The sequence below is a fragment of the Centrocercus urophasianus genome, unplaced genomic scaffold (genome assembly GCF_019232065.1).
Source record: "Centrocercus urophasianus isolate 14NV4802_14NV808 unplaced genomic scaffold, USGS_Curo_1.0 seq_11, whole genome shotgun sequence".
NCBI lineage: Eukaryota > Metazoa > Chordata > Aves > Galliformes > Phasianidae > Centrocercus > Centrocercus urophasianus.
This window is the reverse complement of record NW_024884253.1, coordinates 48,930,107-48,948,634: the sequence shown is the minus strand read 5'-3', so window position 1 is coordinate 48,948,634 and position 18,528 is coordinate 48,930,107. Positions and strand designations below refer to the sequence as shown.

Here is an 18,528-nt window from a genome sequence, read left to right as displayed (position 1 = left end):
TGGGCTAGAGTCCTCTTGAGGTTTTCTACAGGTCACTTATGTGTTGCTGCTGCTATGGCAGCATTCAGTTGGCTGCTTGTAGCATGACACGACCCCCCTTTTGGCACGCTTTTTACTAGTAGTTCATATTTGTATCTGCAACCTGCTCAAATCTTTATCAATTTGATGCACACTGGAGAAAATGGACAAGTTCTCTGTCTGCCCAGCATGCTCTGAAGCAGAGTTTGATTAAGAAGGCTACTTATTTTGGTAGGTATCCTCGATCACTGAAGTCACTAGAGTTGGTCTGTAGCTCTGCAGGTTGTCTGTGCAGGGTGCTAGAATGCCTGTGCACACTGCTGTCATCCACAGTGGTGCTGCGTGGATGTTGTGGCCCATATTTGGATCCCTGTCTTGGAAGTGCAACTTCAGATCCCTCACCTCTTCCCTAGTTTTCCATTTGTTGAGCTCATTCAGCATTTTACTATTAGGGTGAACAAATGACAATTTTAAAATTTGCAGGTGACCCCCAGTGAAGCTGACTGCGTTGAAGTATAGAAGGTTTTACTTCTGAGTCACTTTATTATGGCTCTATTGTATTATGTGGCATAGAATGGCCTGGGTTGAAAAGAACCACAACAATCATCTGGTTTCAATCCCCGTTTTGTGCAGGGTCACCAACCAGCAGACCAGGCTGCCCAGAGCCACATCCAGCCTGGCCTTGAATGCCTGCAGGGATGGGGCATCCACAACCTCCTTGGGCAACCTGTTCCAGTGCATCACCACCCTGGCAAGTGTAATCAGTACCAGCAATCGATACCTTTCTTACTATTCTAATACCCTCTTTCGTTTTTCTTCCATCTTGTAGGCAGCTGATCTTACTTCTAGATCTGTACAGTGCCAGAGACATCTATGACTACTTGCGACCTATCGCTTTCAGCCTCTGTGCAGACAAAGTGTCTTCTGTCCGCTGGATTTCTTACAAGCTGGTAAAGCAATCTAAGTCAGTTCAGGATATCAGACTCCTCAGGGTTGGTGGTCAGAAATAATTTTTATATTTTTTATCTCTGTATTCTTCTAGGTTAGTGAAATGGTAAAAAAGCTGTACATGGCCTCAACGTCAACGTTTGTGGTAGACCTCATGAATGAACTTGTTGAAAAGTTCTGTAGATGCCGCAAATGGTCTGGCCGGCAAACTTTTGTCTTTATCTGCCAGGTGAAATGTCTTTGTTATTGTTTGTTTAAAATTCTTATTATTACTACTATTATTTTGATAGGTAGAATTAAGGGGGAGTAAGCAGCTGGAAGTATTTAAGTGTCTATTGATGTTGATTGGTTGTTTGAGATCCTGTTGCCAAGGGAATAGTTTTTATGGCTGCATCCTTCAGTGTTGCTCCATGCAGGAGCTTACATGCATCTCTAGCTTAGCTTAGGTCAGTTTGAATATCAAACAAACACTGAATAAAAGAATCCTTGAACTGGGACTCTTCCTTGCTCAGCATGAATTGGGATCTTCTTAATATGATGCAGCAGCCTGGTGCTTTGGGATAATCATTGAGAAATGAAGTTCTCAGAGTTGCCTGCGCTTCCTTAGCCAGCTAGTGCAAGTTGGTTCAGAACAATGTGTTCTCAGCAAAATATGCAGAAGGAAATCATAGAATGGCCTGGGTTGAAAAGGACCACAAGGATCATCTAGTTTCAACCCCCCTGCTGTGTGCAGGGTCATCAACCACCAGACCAGGCTGCCCAGAGCCACATCCAGCCTGGCCTTGAATGCCTCCAGGGATGGGGCATCCACAACCTCCTTGGGCAACCTGTTCCAGTGTGTCACCAGCCTCTGTGTGAAAAACTTCCTCCTAATATCCAACCTAAACCTCCCGTCTCAGTTTAAAAGCAATCTCCCATGTCCTGTCTGTATCCACCCATGTAAACAGTTGTTCCCCTTCCTGTTTATACGCTCCCTTCAAATATCGGAAGGAAATGGTCAAATCTGGGGCTGTAGCAGAGGTGCTGACAGTGAGTCAGTGTGACTGTTACTTAAACAGGACAGTTCTTTGAAGCATTTGGAGGAATGTGAGATTCGAGCTTATTTAGAGACGTGTTGGGATAGGCGGATGTTAACTGTGATGAACCATCCTCCCCTGAATATGGTGCCTAGTTCCAACAAAGACACAATCATTCTTAAAAAATAAAGGGGAAAGTCTTTCGCTTTTTTCCCCCCGATTTCAAATGTTAGTGTTTAAAAATAAAAAATAAGAAATTTGAGACTTCATACAAAATAAAAGGGGCTTCCAGCTAAGCGTGAGTTTTCTCAGCCCTAATCTAGTTCATCGTGTGTGACTCTGTGCTAGAAAATATTGCATCATATTGTAAAACATAGTGACTGCTGCACATTGTATTCATGCTAGAAAGGTTATGAGATCTGTCAGCTCTGATTATGTGTTGGGATTTTGTCTTCACTGTGCTGAAATGTAATGAAATTGCATCTGTCTTCTTGCCAGACTATCAGTGAAGATGACTGCCTGCCCATGGACCAGTTTGCTGTGCATCTGTTGCCACACTTACTACACTTGGCATCTGACAGGGTTCCAAACGTTCGAGTCCTGCTTGCAAAAACCTTAAAGCAAACACTCTTAGAGAAAGGTTAGTGGTCAGAAGTAGTTGCAGTGGGCTGACTGCATGTCTTTTTGTCCCTCCGCTTTCCTATAGCCAGCTGGGAAAGATGAAACAGCATGAGATGTGGGTCACAGTTGCCTTTCCAGTCTCCTTGGCGTGGGGTGTTACCTTAACTGAGATAAACCTTAAACCTCATTGTGTCATCAGAGCCACAGTTCTGTAATGCTGGAAAGTATGAGGTCACGCTCATGGCTTTTCCTGCCCCATTTTTTTTGAAAGAGTTGGGTCGTAGGAGTAATCGGGGTACAGAAAGTATGCATGAATGATGTGCAAGTGTGATTGAAGGACAAAATCCTTCAACGCAAATCTAGCATCTGTTCTCTCACTGGGGTGGAAGAGATGACTGCTGTTTGTTTTTATGTTTTATGGTAGCAGTGAGAAGGAAGTTTCTCTGGTGTCTGTTCAGGGGATCTAGGATATGCTGTGTTCAAATTGCAGACTGTGCTTAGGAAGGGATCCCCAGTGTGTAGCAGGTGCCAGAAGAGGCAGCAGTGCTCACATTCCAAAGTACTGTAATGGAAAATAGCATTAGAGAGTTTGTAAACCAGCAGAGTCTGCACTTGAACTACTTCATTTCTGGCCACTTTCTTCCTCAAAATACATACACTGGCTTGAGGACTGCCATTCTATCATCGAAGACTTTTGGGAAGATGGAAGTGGTGTGACTGAAATGCAAAATGTTTAGAACAGCACAAAGGATGCCCACTCAGTGAGCAGTAGGCTATCGCTAGCTGTCATGTGTATGCTGGAGGCTCTGAGTAAGCATATGCAGTTTTGTGGATCAGCTGACGTGCGGTGGTTTGTTATCCTCTCCTAACTGTGCCAAGGCTGCCCTTCTTCCTGTTACAATAGTCTGAGATTTTTGTTGGCCTCAATATTTCTGTGTTCCCCTCCTGGATCGTACAACTCCATTCTGTATTGCCACTGTGTGAGCCCGTCACGCAGGCAGTCCCTGCCTCAGGGACACACACTGTGTGTGTGATAGGGGTGGGGGAGAGATTATGAAAGGTAGATACAAAAAAGTAAACTCAGAAGTCCTTTGCACCTCAGATCTGAACTGCCCTTCCTATGAGCAATCTATAATTATGTGGTTTTTGTGCAACTTGTGTTGCGTAGTTTGTGAGAACTGTCCAATACTGGGGCTTCTTCCACTCTTATTAAATATTTTCTTTATTCTGTTGGTAACTATTTGGCAAGTCTACCAGTAAGATGGAATGGCATGACTGCGGGTTTGTAATACCTTCCCTTCATCACAAATACAAGCACGCTCCTTCCAAGTCCAGTGTGTGTGCTGTTTACCCGTTGTTGGCCATGGAATCTGTTCTTCTTTTATTGATGGGCCATAGAAATCTTGTACTTTTACCAGCGCTGTTAAGGAAACTCTGATTAGAAATACAGAATGATGTTTGTTTTGTAAATGAATGTATGGATGTGCTGGAGCGGAGCTGTGGGCCTGCTCAGACATTGCAGCTTGACCATACGTGTGCACTGTTTGTCTCCTGGATTTTGAGCCCTGTGGACTGCATGCTGAGGTTTGCCTTGAGGTGTCTGCTGCCCTTCGTTCCTCTAAGACTTCTTTGTTTTCTCTTACAGAGTATTTTCTAAATTCGGCCAACTCTCATCAAGAAGCTGTGGAGCAGACAATCATGGCGCTGCAAATGGACGACGACAGCGATGTCAAGTACTTTGCAAGCATACACCCTGCCAGTACCAAAATAGCGGACGATGCCATGAGCACTGCTTCATCGACGTACTAAAAATCTCCTGAATGTTGCTGTAATTAAAAAAAACTAAGATTGAAACAAAATATCCTCGTGCTTCTAAAATGGTTGATAGAGGACAACCTCTTTGGAAGGAGACATTTCTTGCCAGAACGAACAGGTGGATGTTATCTAAACCTGATGCCAGGGATTTAAATCAAGAAAATGTAAGCCTACTTATGTCAGCTTGACTTGAGAAAAAACACTGCTCAGAGGATTACTTTTGCCACCGAAGCCTTAAATCTTCTGTCTTCCTGAACAAATAAAACTTGAATTGGCAGATCATTTTCATTGTAGAAAGGATGTCATTTCCAGAGACCTGCGTTGTTTCTCCTGAGGAGTTAACTTAGCAAGTATTTTCTGTAGCAACTGATAGGTGAGATGGCTGGAAAGGCAAATCTGTACCGGGACGTGAGACCTCCAGTATTAGCGCTCAGAGATTTTATCGTTCAAGGACTCGATCTGTGTGCAGCTGGGCACACCCTTAAGTGGGAATAGCTTTCATGTGTGTCAATGGGGAAGGTAAAAATTTGGATTTCTCTTAAGGGCTCAGTGCTAACACTAAACTAGAATTTGATTTTAATCCTTAAATGCAGCATATTGCTGTGCCCATTAGCAGAAAACTTTGCTGAGTACCTGTGTCCTAATTATTTTCATGCTGGTCATGACCTAAAGGAAATTTATTAGCACATATACTTTAAGTCAGGTATTTTTAACTTGATCGTGATCAGCTCTGAGGTGCAACGTTTTTCTTCATTTACTGTACATATCTGTGAGCCTCCTTGGAGCGCTGCAGTCTTTAATCATGTTGTTTAAAGCTGTTGTGATACAAGTTGTTCTCTACTTGTCCAAATAAAATTTAATAATAAGATTGAAAACAATCTTGTGACCTTTTTCAGACATTAAAAGAGTAAGTTTAAAATTCGTGTCTATTTTTTCCCCACTTTCCTTACTGTGATGACTGCATGGGGAAAGGGGATTCTTTAAGGATTTTGTACTTTGAGATGATGCATACAGCACAAGTGGATGCACTTTGGTCATGCAGGTGAGGTTTTGCTAGGTTCTCTCTCAAGAAGCTCAGGTTTGCTTGGGCAGCCCACTGCTCTGGTGTGAAACCATGTCTTTGCTGAGGTGAATCCGAACAGCTGCCTCTGTTCAGACTTAAAACTGTAAGCCCACATTGCACTTAAAGTGCATGCTGTTCTTTGGCTGCTTTTACTTCCTCTCCTGTAAGATGACTGCTACAGTGTCCACTTTTTTGTCTTCCAGGGGCAGCTGCTTATGGCACCTTTTCCTCCAGCCTGCGCAACCTCCAATGTGAGAAGCGTACTTTCCTGAGGAGGTAGAGGTGGCTGTGGCAGCTTTGTCTTTGATGTATTTTGGCAGAACGTTTTCATTTATCAGTTGGGTGCCCGATCCCCTGACAGGTTAAGCTCAAGGAGGTGTCTCCTTGTTTCCCCCTTGTTTTCTTGGGAAAACAAATTCTGTGGCACTTTCCTCTCTACTAAGTAGGAAGTTGCAATTTATTCCCCGCCGACGCACTGTTTGACTCCTGAGTGCCACCATGGAGTTGGTTAAGAAAGAGTCACTTCTGTCTGCTTTGAAGCTTGGGTTTGTTGTGACTGGTGCTGTGGTTTGGTTATGTTTGTTAGGCTTTTCCTGTACTTCTCGTGTGCGGCTGTTCTGCTGCCTTTGTGACGTGGTGTTGCTGTAACCCAGTACAGCCAAGCATCACCTCTGCTGCCTTCAGGTATTCTCCAGCGTTTAGAGGTAAGATACATCTAAGTTGAAAAAAGTGATATTGGTCTTCAGATGCTGTTTCTCTTTGCTTTCTATTTCTTCAGTTCTGGTGGAAGTCCACGCTTCTCCCTCAATAAGGATTCAGGCTGCATATCTATGTTTGTTCTTTGTTGGTCAGCATTGAACAGAAAGAGAGGTAGCTCCTAAACTGTCATCTGTTAGTCTACCTTTCCCAAAAAGAGGAAGTTCTGCCACTGCCTTCAGGGGCCAACTACCAAATTAGTATTTGCTATTTTGAACAGCATGGGGCTGCTGTACAAATTCCTGGTCTTGGGGGTAAGATCCTGTTCTCGTGAGGGCTGCAGAGTAGCGGGCAACGTTCAGCCTGACCAAAAGAGGTGTTTGCATGAGTCTGGCAGCCCTCCTGTCTGAATGCAGAGCTGGCTGTCATGTCAGCTCCCCCCATCAGTGCTTTCAGACTCTGCCTTTCAGTTCTACTAAACAGAATTTGGATCAGAAGAAATGAGAGTTTGAGGTGATGGAAATGCTGTAGGGTTTGATTGCAGGACCATTTCCAGCTGACTGAACTACACTGTGAAGGTAAGTAAACAGTTTTTTAACCATCTCATAGCTCTCCAGTCATAAATAGTTTGCTTTAAGTGCTGTCACCTATTTCTGCTCCAGGGCAGTGATATTTCTATATGCCAGCTATTTCTAAAGGCGTAGCTGCAGGTGGTTCCAAATCCTGACTGTGAAAAGCAGAGGCTGCCAAGAGCAGGAGAGCTGCACTGTTTGACTGTCAAGAGAAACTTGAGGTTTATTATTTGAGGTTTTCCTATAAGAATGAACCCAGCAGACTTGGTTTGAATCAAATGGCAACAAAAGCTTAAAGGAGAGTTGGGCAATTTCTGTCCTCTTGCTGTTTTGCTGTGCCTTCTTTTGATCTCTTTGTTGAGAGAGACCACTTCAAGTAAGTGAGCTTGGCAACATCTCACAGTGCTTCTGCCTCCAGCTGCTGCAGGCTCTTGTGAACAACAGCACTGTGGGCTTTTGCTGCTGCTGGTGAACTGTGCTCGCTCCAGCTGCCATCTTCCCAAATGTGGGTGAGGCTGAGTTGCATGCTGAAAAATGACAACCTTGTTAAATCTTTCTGACAGATTCAGTTGTTTTCTTTTTATGTTCTTGGCTTCAAACCCCAGCATCCAGCACACCTGTCTGGGCAGTAGCAGGTCCTGCTGCTACGTGGGGAGAATAAGTATTGGCTGCATTAGAAAAAGACATTGTACATTATGAAGCAGATAATCTCCAAACTCCTTTCAAATGGCTGTTGAATTTATTTGCTTGATAAATACAATCCTAACAAAATAAAAGTTAACCAGATTAAGAGATTTTTCTGAAGAACATTAGAAAAATCCGTGACAATTCAATAGGAATTAGTGTGAAAGAAACAACAAAAAAAATGTTTAAATATTGCCAGCATATATAAAATGTATGTAACGAAGGCAAGGGAGAATGCTCTATTTAACATCTGTCATCTGACCGCTTTTTGTGTTTATAAACTTCTTTCCAAATTTTAAAAAAATACTATGCAGTTTTCTATAACATATCAAAGCATTATTTGTACAAAATCAAATCATGGCCAATGCTTCACAACAGTGCAATAGATACAGAATTATAACCACGTCCAACAGGCGCTGAAAATAAATACCCCGATTGAGAAATAAGAGCAGCTCTCTGCACCTGCCCCAGGGGCTGACGGAGAGGGCGCTCGTGACAGCAACGTCACGAAGAAACAGGAACGGCCCTCAGCTGCCTGCAGGGCCAAAGGTTTCGGAGGGGTGGAGGCAGGAAATAAAGCAGCCACCAGGCTGACTTACAACGCCAGCCCAAGGCTGTTGCTGGGCTCGGCGCCTCCAGCTGGTGCCGCTCCTTCAGGGAGGAACGCAGCACTGCCTTGCTGTAGGGCAGCAGCACAGACCTGTCTCACCGTGGGTGTGACGGTGGTTTGCGAGTGAGCAGACGCATCAGCTGCACTGCCACACACCAACAGCTCTTGGTGAACGTTTCCATCATACAGAGACATAAGTAACATCTGTCAAGTTTTACATTTATTCAGTACACCTTAAAACAAAAAAAAAAAGAAGTTTAAGGGCATGTCAGGTAAACGTGATACCCCACAGTCTCCCACCTTTTCAGCCAACCAAGGATAAATTTAAAGCTCCCATGTATATAATCTGCATCAGAAAGGTATCAAAGGCACAAGCAAGAAGTGACGAGGTTAATAAGCAGAAATCATGGTGAATGAGTAGAATCGCGGGGCAAATAATGAGCACGTGTCGGTGTTTGCGCTCATTTGCTGGAAATGAGACCTTCAGTTCTGCTCTGATGAATGAAAAGAATGGGTTTGGTTTAAAATAAAACTGTTACGGAATTATTGTAAATCACCTGAAGGAAACCAGTCTTGAAATAATCTGATAGAAGCTGGAGAACTCTTCTGGCCTCTCTGCACTCACCTGAGTGATGAGCAGAAGCCACAAGGAGTAGAGACAGCAGTCTCCAGGCTTAGCAGACAAAGTTCTTTACAGGATGCGCACAGCCAGCAACCAGTTGTGCAGTTTGACCCAAATGTCAGTTATTTGCACACGGTGGTTGATGTTACGTTACAAATACCCAAAGAGCCTGATCAAATAGGAGTTTCTTTCCTGTCTTTGCTTGGAGATGGCTTCACTTGCTGCTCCTTGCTTGCTTTTGGCTGCTCTTTGGCTGCTTTTGTCTCCAGGACCCCGTCCCTTTGCTGCTGAGAAGCAGCCCCACGCTTTTCCGCTTCCTCCTCCTCCTGTGCCTGCTGCTCTGACTTGGCTCGCTGCAACAGCCGGAGCTGCACGCGCAGCTCAATGATGGCCTCTCGCTCCTCGTGAATTGCTTGGTTCAGATGATTGTTCTTTATCTTTTAGGTAAGGAAAACACACGTCAGTGCTCCTCAGCCAGGCTGTACCTTGCACACAGCACCGCTTTGCTGCTAATACAGCAACGTGGGCTTGCATGCAACAGCAACTGAAAAATGGACCCAAGTTTCATGCCTGGGCAAAACCAACACAAAATGATCTGTCCCCTATGGGGGAGAGTGCCCATTAATCCTAAGGTTCAAGTTATCTTACCTCCAGCTCCTCATTCTGCCTCTGCAAATCCTCCAGGATGACCTGCAGCTCCTCCTCATCCTCACTCTCACTTTCACTCTCTGAAGAATACTCCTCTGTTTCACTCCGGCCATGCTGCTGGCGACTGGAAGAGCAATGACAAGCTGAGATCACAACACTTGCTCACATTTGCCAGGACTGGAACACATTAAGTTTGCTCACGTTCACTGAATAATCTAAAGTGGCTTTGAAAACAAAATTAGGGTTTGGTTTAACCAATCCATGATTTCCTGTGGGGATGTTTTTTGTGGTGCAAAGGTCTAGCACCCATTAGATCATAGCTTCGTTGCTGTACTATCAGAAAATATCCCAAAAGGTAAAAAGATGCAGAGGTTTCAATAAAAGGCATCAGCTTGCAAACTTGCTGATGTGCACAGAGTGATCTTTTAAGTGTGCTTTAGTTTTGCTACTTTTCCCCAGAATGCATGGCTGGCTGGGGAGCTGAGGCAAGCAGTCTCCCTTTTACCTTTGTATTTCAGCTATTTCTGCACGAAGGCGATCGATTTCTTCCTTCTCTGAGGCTATTTGTCTCCGCAGAAACTGCTCCATGGCCAGCAGTTCTTCTTGCTCTGTTAAAATCTCATTCTCCTGCAACAAGCAATTAGTTGACTTACAGCCTTGGCTTTATGTTCTGTGGGAACATGCACTGAGGATTACACTAATGCTGTGCCCTGGGAGGCGGCGACGCTGTTCCCTGAACTGCTTTCAGAAGTACTTAGCGTGCCTGCTTGGCACTGAGTCAGCAAAGACTTCAGCCCAACTCTAGGTTCAAAGCCACCAATGTCTGCTCTGAATCCTCAAGGTGATGGCTGTGCTGAACAGCTGTGGGGATGACGCACCGAGTTCTGGATGTGCGGCTGCCTGCTGCCTTAAATCACAGGGGAAAGCTCCGGGATAACCCACAGAAGCTAAATTCAAACCTAGGTCTTTGAAGATTTATAGTGAGAGAAAAGTGCAGCAGAAGGAAGATCAAAGCTCTTGAGGCAAGTCAAGGCAGGCACAAATGCCAAAAGAGCTGCCTTATTTCCCTTTGATCAGCAGGAAAAGAGTTAACAGTCCTAACTGTGGTCACTGCTTTCTAAGCACGTGAACAACAAAGCCTACTTGTTGCTGCACACCATCTCCTCTCTGCCTCAACAGCAGCCTGCTCAGCTTCAGGCACACTCCTGCAGTCTGAGTGCTAAATAAAGCAGGGAAAGCATGCAAACAAAGCCTCGGATTTTAACAGAGAGACTGAGAGGCCCATTTAAGCCCCTTATGTTTTCAATTATATTAGAAGGAATAACTACATGCTTAGTAACTGACAGATGCAGAACACGAAAATACAGCATACAAACTGCTGTGTGCTTGCCATTTACCTGAGCAAGTAGAATATTTATAACTTCCTCATTCTCATTCATTTCTTCTTTGGAAACATCCTCCTTGGAAAGGCTGGCAATTTCTTGTGCAATCTTTGTTTCACACTCCTGCCAAAGAAAGAGGACAGTTCTGAAAAGGCCACCTGCCCCACTTACTAGTCACTGTTATGGAGAGGTTTTTTTCAACATATTATTTTTCAAATTTAGAATCATAACTCCTGTTTTGAAAAGTTTTCAGGAAGATGCTTTTAATTTCAGCATTTGCAAAACAAAATGGCTGCATTCATTGCTCACCCAGTGCTCTGGGTCACAGCACAGTTTAAAAAATGCTGCTGGAAGTTCATTCACCTGAGCCTTCAGTCATCCCTTTTGTTGGGCCAGAACACACAGTGTTAAGCATGGAGTGGATATGAGCTCTGTCAAATGCTGTTTTAGTCAGGCACTGTTTTAAAAACAGCTGGAGGGTGAAGGTGCCACTCCTCAGCCATTTAGGAATTAAGATGGAAAAAAGAGACATGCACAGAAAAGATTGAAAGGGAGGGTTGATCTAATTTCCCTGCGTTCTCATCTTTTGTGAGAATGCTCAGATGTTTTGTTTTGAGTCATATGAAAAGTAAGAATTGGGATATCTGCTTCACCTACAGCATACCAGCCTGAACACAAGTGTAAGAGACTAAGCTTGTGCTCCAGGAAAGGCTCAAATGATTCTTTTTTCCACTGAGCCCACAGCATTATTAAGCCATGCTACACCCACACCCCCCAATGCCTGGTTTATCTGTGTCTCTCTGTGTACCTTGGGGAATGCTTTCACAACTGTCACAGCTGTATCAAGTCATTAATGGCCCACTTTTCCCTAAAAATCTAGTTATATTCTTACGTTTTCACAACTCAAGAGTACTGTAAGTAATACCAGAAATCTGCAAATTTAATTCTAGAATGTAACTTTATGTTTCTCTTTAGAATTTGCATGCTAAAAGTCACAGAGCAGAGCAGGAAAGCATAATGAAAGGCTTTGGTGGCAGCCACGCTTTCTAAATCCAACTTAAAACCCCCAGAGTACCAGAGTTCCCTACCTGTCACAATCTGTGAGCATTAGAAGCCCCCAATCAATGGTTATAGAACCATCTCACAGTCGTGGCACTTTGAACTACTGGGCCAGGCAGTAAGGCTGAATGATGCACCCCAAGAAATGGGGATGAGCAGCAAACAACCGATAGTCATGAAACTTGGGGAAGAATCGCTGCAGTTAGAAATACTGCCAGCTCATTTTCATCTACGATCTACCTTTGGGCAATAAATTGCAAGCTACTCACTTGTCTCTTGGCTTCTCTCAGCTTCCTCTTAAGAGCTGTTAAAATTCTTTGCACCTCCCAGAGTCTCTCTTCTTTGGATAAGTCTTTTATCCCTGCCTGCAAGTCTCGGTGTAAACAGTTCAGTAGGAACTCCTAGAAATATTACCAAGGCAATTAGTGTCCTTAGACAGAGCAGGGGAAAAAATACAGCACTGGCTTCATGACAAAAGGCGTGGAGTTCTGCTTTTCAAAGCAGGTGGCATCCCACAACAGGACAATTGTGGCACAATTACACTCTTCTGAAAGTTTACTGCTGAATTTATTAAATCCAGGACAAAACCAAACCAAACAACTGAAGTATTCACCAACCTGTCGTCTGATTTCTTCCTTGATGCTTTCCTGTGTCTCTGGTAGTGCCGGCATGGTCGCCATATTTGACCAACGAAGAGGTTTTGTTACCTGTTTTAGGGTCACGTTCCCAAAGAACTCTTGAACGTGTGTAAAAAATACGTACAGGACACGGTTGCTGATCTGAAAGGAAGAGCATGGAAGATGAGAACTCTGGTTAGGATGATTTCTTCACATAATCTGCACCCGTGAAGCACAGCATCTTTCTCCAGAAATGCAACAGCCTTCCATCACCTGCAAATACATAGAATGGGTTTGGATTGGAAAGGACCTTTATGATCATCTGTTTCCAACCTCCGTCCTATAAGCTGGGACACCTCCCTCTAGACCTCCCCATCCAGCCTGGCCTTCAGTGCTTCCAGGGAGGGGGCACTCACAGCCTCATTGGGCAACCTGTTCCAGTGTCTCACCACCCTCACAGTGAAGAATTTCTTCCTAATATTTAGTCCAAATCTACCCTCTGCCAGTTTAAAGCCATTTCCCCTTGTCCTGTCACTACCTGCCCTTATAAAAAGTCCCTCCCCAGCTTTCCTGTAGGCTCCCTTCGGGTTCTGGAAGGCCACTATAAGGTTCCCCCAGAACCTTCTCTTCTCCAGGCAAGAGAGCCCCAGCTCTCAGCCTGTCCTCAAAGGGGAGATGCTCCAGCTCTCTGACCATCTCTTTCTTTTTGCTCACACAAAGATGGAAGTGATAGCAACAGGTAAGCAGGAACACCAAACATACTGTGCTACAGATGGCTGCCTTCTCTCTCCTCCAAAAACTTCAGTATTTTCACCAACTTCTCTCTCAGATTTAAAACAGTTTTTTAAAAAATTGTTTAAAAGGAGCTGCTACCACATTCCTTGCTTTAAAATGAGACAGAAGCAAATATTTATTCTGATGCTGTATCTTCCATTAAAATTTAAAAACACGGCCTGAAAGGAGGATTAGAATTCTGTCTCTGCCTGTATTTTACTTGCTAAAATCTACTCAACAGTGAGGCGTGATTGGGCCTGCATCATTTTACATTAATTGTTGCTTTTTGATAGAAAACAATTGGCACAGCAAAACAGCAGAGAAGAACAGCCCTTGTCCCACTAGGCCTCCACACGGACTCTTAATAAAGCAGTGCTTTTCTGACAGGTGGACTTTCTTCTAGACCGCCCACACCCACTGCCCTGTTTCCAGTGGCATGGACAGGACTGATTCTGAGCTGCTTTTAATACAAAGTTGTTTATTAAGGAATTAACCAGTCCAGAAACCACCAAAACCTTCCTAGAAAACACATCAGCAATCTGACTGCAGACACCACAGCCATTATACCCAAGTCATCACAAGATCTGTTTCCAGCACAGGGTTTCGTGGCTTGATAGTGAAATTAAGCAACAAAATAGTCTTCATTAAGCCATCACTGTGTCAGAAACCCAGAAATTCTTCATTCGCTTGAATAACCAGATGAATTCAATGTTGAATAAAATAAAATCAAAAAGCCCTGTCAGCAGTCTTTGCATTGTTTTCATAATAGCTGATACCAGGCCCACGCTATGCAAACTCACCTTCAGAAAGCCTTCCCCCCTCACCTTCTGTGCATTTTATGTTCCCAAAGTATAAAGAAGAGCTTTAATTCAGCTTAACTGTGTCAGATGGTGCCTGACTCACACCTGCAAGAGAACTCCTATAAAGAAGCCTTTCCTGTGCTGACGCTCTGCTCTAGCACTTGTGTGGGGCACGTACCTGGACAGTAGGGCTGAGCACTATAGAAATATTCTGGATGTTCATTTTTGTTTCCAGTTCCTTTGCGATAACGTGGTCCATGTGCACAATGAGCCAAGAAATGAGGAGATGGTTACACTCGGGCAGCTCCTTCAGCAGCCTCTGGCACTCCTGGACTTTCTCAGCTTCTGTGCTCTTTCCACAAGCATCTTCAAAGCGGGGCATTAGCTCTTTGGTAAGCAGGTTTTCAGGCAGTTCTCGTAGGTACTGTTTCAGCAAGCTGGCTACTGTGTTGGGCTCGTATTCTTCCAGGTTGGGAGATTCTTCTCGGTCATAGGCTGCTTTCAGCTCATCAACTTTTGACTTTATTCCTGAAACATTTAAATAAAGAAGACAATTCTTCAACTCTGTGTGCATAATAGTTATGTCTTTTTTTTTTTTTTAAATTTTTTTTTGAGAAGCACTTATTTCTCTTTTCCTTGCAAATTAAACTAATTGAAAATACCTTTCAAAGTCTATTCATATGTGACAAAGTTAAAACTGCAACTCAGGATTAACTTGGTTAACACTGTATCTAAAAGCACTGAGCACTGCTATGAGGCCCAAACCCAGCACTGCTGTCATTCCAAATCAGCTGGGCCCAGCAGCTCCTTTACATCGAAGAACATGAAATAGATGAGGAATGAGAGAGTAATGCATGTTTCAGAGAATCACAGAATGGCTTGGGTTAAAAGAGACCTCAAGGATCACCAAGTCCAATCCCCCTGCCACAGGCAGGGCCGCCAACCTCCAGATCTGGTATTAGACCAAATTGCCCAGGGCTGCATCCAACCTGGTCTTGAACAACTCCAGGGACTGGGCATCCAAAGCCTCTTGGACAGCCTGTTCCAGCACCTCCCCACTCTCTTTGTGAACAGCTTCCCACTGACATCCAATCTAAACCTTCCTGCCTTGAGCTTAAAACCATTCCTCCTTGTCCTATCACTGTCAACCCTTGTAAAAAGTTGATTCCCCTTGTTGTTTCCCTCCATTTAACTTCTCTCGAGTTACTCAATAACAGCCCTAAACCAAACAGCAAATATGGCCTTATCAACTCCAAGACTGCACAAGAAATTCTACAAGAGCCTTCTTCTCAGAAGAGCCTCTGTGAAACCAATCCCACACAATTTAGTTTCTAGGTCTCCAGCTAGAGGAATCTCACATAGCATTTTGGTTTAAGGCAACGTATAAATAAAGAGGTGTTCATGTCATTATTCAGCCTTGCCAGTATTTTTTGCACAGTAGTTTTACAACTCAGTGACATTCAGATCTTTTGTAAGTCAGAAAAGTTTCTTTCTTAAAGCTCAAATACCCATTCGACTTTCTCTGTCTTACTGCACTGCCACTGCCTGGCTCTGGTACAATGAACAAAGCTGGGTGCACCCAGCCCACAGTAAATGCCAGCTAAAATGTGCTCTATTTCAGGTCCAGATATGTTACTCATCACAAGTGCTGTACACTGCTAGGCCACTGCCTTTCAGAGCCCTCAATTTAAGTACTCTTGCACACACCAGAGGGTGCTATTGCACTGGAGAACACCTGAACATCATATAAACATGTAAACCTGTATAAACATCAAGAACACCGTATGGAAAACAAACCTTCCGTGAACATTTCCAAACGCAGCATACCCTGAAAAAAAAGTACTGCCAGAATGATCCCACAGATGAGACAAAGAAACTGCTGAGCATCCCTACCAAGTACCATGCAGACCATCAGCATAAGGACAGCTTAATGAAGCCTTCAGCAATTGTCTGATTACTGCTTTGCAGCACTGGTAGGAACTTGTCCCAGGTGCTTTCCCCCAGGTTCCTTTTCTCACTTTTTGTTTTTGCTCCCTTAAATGTGCACGCTGAAGTCCTTGCTTGGAATTCACTGCACAGAGTTCACAAAAGGACTGCTTTGTTTAACACGACTACAGACCACGCTGCTTTATGTAAGTAGGTGTTACACAACTACTGTGGTTAATTACCCTGCTGTGGCTAAGCTTAAATGTGAAACTTGCATTTTCTGCTTATTAGTGACTTTGCCCAAACAAAAGAAGCTTTTAAGAAGAAAAATATACACAGGAAAAAGCAACAGTGAGAAGCTTAAGTCACAAAATGGTTATTTCTCATCTTTGCTTTTGCCATCAACTAGCACAGCATTTCTCATGCAGAAGTAATAAAAATAAAAAAAATACAAGCCTGCCAATGCAGCGCATTTTATTCATACTTACCATCATCCTATCACAACAGGTCAATTTAAAGATATTTTTACTGCCTTTAAGCAGTACCATGACATGAGCAACATTTCTGGCATTTTAGAGTTTGCTTAGCTTTAGCCACCTGATTATCTTTTCAATAATTAAAATCAAAGCAGCTTTAAATCTCTAGGTGTTTAAAGTGATAAAACAAGAAGACAAATGCAAACTAAAGAACCCGTACATCAGCACGCTCAGAATACCTGAAACTCTGTAGATGCCTTCACACTTCATGCCATACTTCTCTACGTAATCTATACATTCACGGAAAACTGCAGGCAGGCGGATGCCATCATACATCATGGTCCTGTCTACTGCGTCAGACAACGGAATGCCAAACACAGGTCTGTGACTTGGAACATCCACTTGAGGTATCTCTGGCTCTTGAATTGGCTTTTTCTTTTTCTTCTTCTCTTTCCACTGTTTTACAACATCTGCTGCAGTTAAGTCTTTCGACTTCTTCTCTTTGTGTTTGTCTTCCTTATGCTTGTCTTCCTTGTGTTTTTCATCTTTGGGTTTCTCTTTTATTTTAAAATCCTTTTCCTTTTTTTTGGAAAAGCTGGGTTTCTTGAAGACGTGTATTCCCTTGGACCGCTTCAACTTGGAAGGACTTTCAGCTTCATCGCCAGAACTGTCCTCTTGGAAGGCAGCATAACCTTCCGCTAGGAGGCAAAGGAGGGAAAGGCAAGAGGACAACTGTAAGTTGGTTTGCTTTGTGGATATTCAGCTAGGAGAGAAAAAGTAATATCTAAGGAGGAGAGAGAAGTTACAGGTAAAAACATAGTGTCTGCCTCACTCTTCCAAAGGCTTCTCGTAGTTGTTACACAATGAAGTGGACAAAGGCTAAATTGAGATTGCAAGTCACATCAAAGATAAGCCACACTGCTCCTGCATGATCTAAACAATTCATGCTTTACATACTTACTCATAATTGCAATGTCCATCTTATGTGCTAGTTTCCCATTTAATAGTCAAGGAAATGCAAAAGAAAAAGAACCGTCTCGCAACTTCTCTATGTTCCTGCAATCAACAGTATAAGAGTCATTAAGGATCATCTACTACATACATATAAGCCTAAAAACCCTTCTAATGAAGAACAAACACAACTTCAGTCACTGAACTCTCCGACCCCATTCCAAAATGTTATGAATTTTAAGACAAGAATGAAATTAGTCAAGTTACAGTCTCAAACAAAATGCCAAAAAAAAAAAAAAAAAAGTCCAAGCAAACTTACTTTTCCATTGGAAGAACAAAACAACTCCAGTAACACTACCACTGTACCTGTCAGCGAAGTTGTATTTTTGTCTTAAAAACTGTACGTGAGATCTCCAAATGAGTCCGTGGCACAGCACGCCGTTTCAGCACCAAAACACCAAGTGTCCTTTAAAGCATCTGCACCAGCATTTTCATTAACTACGCCTCCGCAGCTGGCCCTGCCTATCCTTCAGGCAACAACAACGAGGTGGATTACAAAAGAACAGCCAAACAACAAAAAACTCCATTAACTAAACAAAAAACCCCCAACCAAAACCAACAACATAGAAACCAATGCAACTTCCAAGTCAATTCATTGCGATTTTACACGCAGTGTGCCCCAAAGAAAGCAAGTCTGAAATTTGTTCGACAAAGAAGGCATTTCACCTGCATGTCACCTGCACGGCCTACGTCCCCCAATGCAGTGGAAAATAAGCTCTTTGCCTCAGTGTTATACAGATGTCTTGACACTCTTCCATCACCTGTAGACAGTGCCTCTGCCTGAATGAAGCACAGTGACAGCCAAGTGCTGTTTCTAACTGAACAGACCTAGTTGGTGGAAAATTACACCCTTCCTTAAGTGATGTGAGAAAGCCTAATGGAAAGATGAGAGGTTGTATGTCTGCAGGCGAGACACTTTGTGCAAAACAACCTTTATTCACCTGCTCCAAAAGCTGCAGCTAGTTTACCAGCAGAATTTCAGCACATCCAAAGAGCTCTCTATATTTTGAAGCCTTCTTATATGCTTTGTAAGTAGCATTTAATAGTTAAAAACATGAAATGTATTAAAACGTGGGACTACAATCAAATAACTACAATCACTTGACCAGCTTTCCCATCCTGGACTCTTTCCTAGGACAACCAAACACATGTTCCATGGAAGAATGGAGA

General features: G+C 43.4%; 2 protein-coding genes across 7 annotated transcripts in view; one reads left to right on the top strand and one right to left on the bottom strand.

The window, feature by feature from the left end:
• The window catches only part of PPP4R1 (protein phosphatase 4 regulatory subunit 1), a 59,798-nt gene extending 54,514 nt beyond the window's left edge, over window positions 1-5,284 (top strand). For all 4 annotated transcript variants that reach the window (XM_042833738.1, XM_042833731.1, XM_042833756.1 and 1 more), the window contains 4 exons: window positions 848-968; window positions 1,061-1,195; window positions 2,481-2,622; window positions 4,249-5,284. In XM_042833738.1, the coding sequence (XP_042689672.1) occupies window positions 848-968; window positions 1,061-1,195; window positions 2,481-2,622; window positions 4,249-4,412 (562 nt within the window). In that variant the 3' untranslated portion in view covers window positions 4,413-5,284. The remainder of the gene's footprint in view (window positions 1-847; window positions 969-1,060; window positions 1,196-2,480; window positions 2,623-4,248) is intronic.
• A 2,182-nt stretch (window positions 5,285-7,466) lies between these two features.
• Window positions 7,467-18,528, bottom strand: part of RALBP1 (ralA binding protein 1) — a 31,447-nt gene continuing 20,385 nt past the window's right edge. For 2 of the 3 annotated variants that reach the window (XM_042833768.1, XM_042833777.1), the window contains exons 3-10: window positions 16,587-17,045; window positions 14,124-14,473; window positions 12,372-12,533; window positions 12,024-12,155; window positions 10,711-10,818; window positions 9,819-9,940; window positions 9,314-9,437; window positions 7,467-9,102 (exon numbers count right to left, since the gene is read on the bottom strand). In XM_042833768.1, the coding sequence (XP_042689702.1) occupies window positions 8,839-9,102; window positions 9,314-9,437; window positions 9,819-9,940; window positions 10,711-10,818; window positions 12,024-12,155; window positions 12,372-12,533; window positions 14,124-14,473; window positions 16,587-17,045 (1,721 nt within the window). In that variant the 3' untranslated portion in view covers window positions 7,467-8,838. Of the gene's footprint in view, window positions 9,103-9,313; window positions 9,438-9,818; window positions 9,941-10,710; window positions 10,819-12,023; window positions 12,156-12,371; window positions 12,534-14,123; window positions 14,474-16,586; window positions 17,046-17,308; window positions 17,404-18,528 lie in introns of those variants that run through there. The other variant, XM_042833785.1, reaches the window with a different exon arrangement.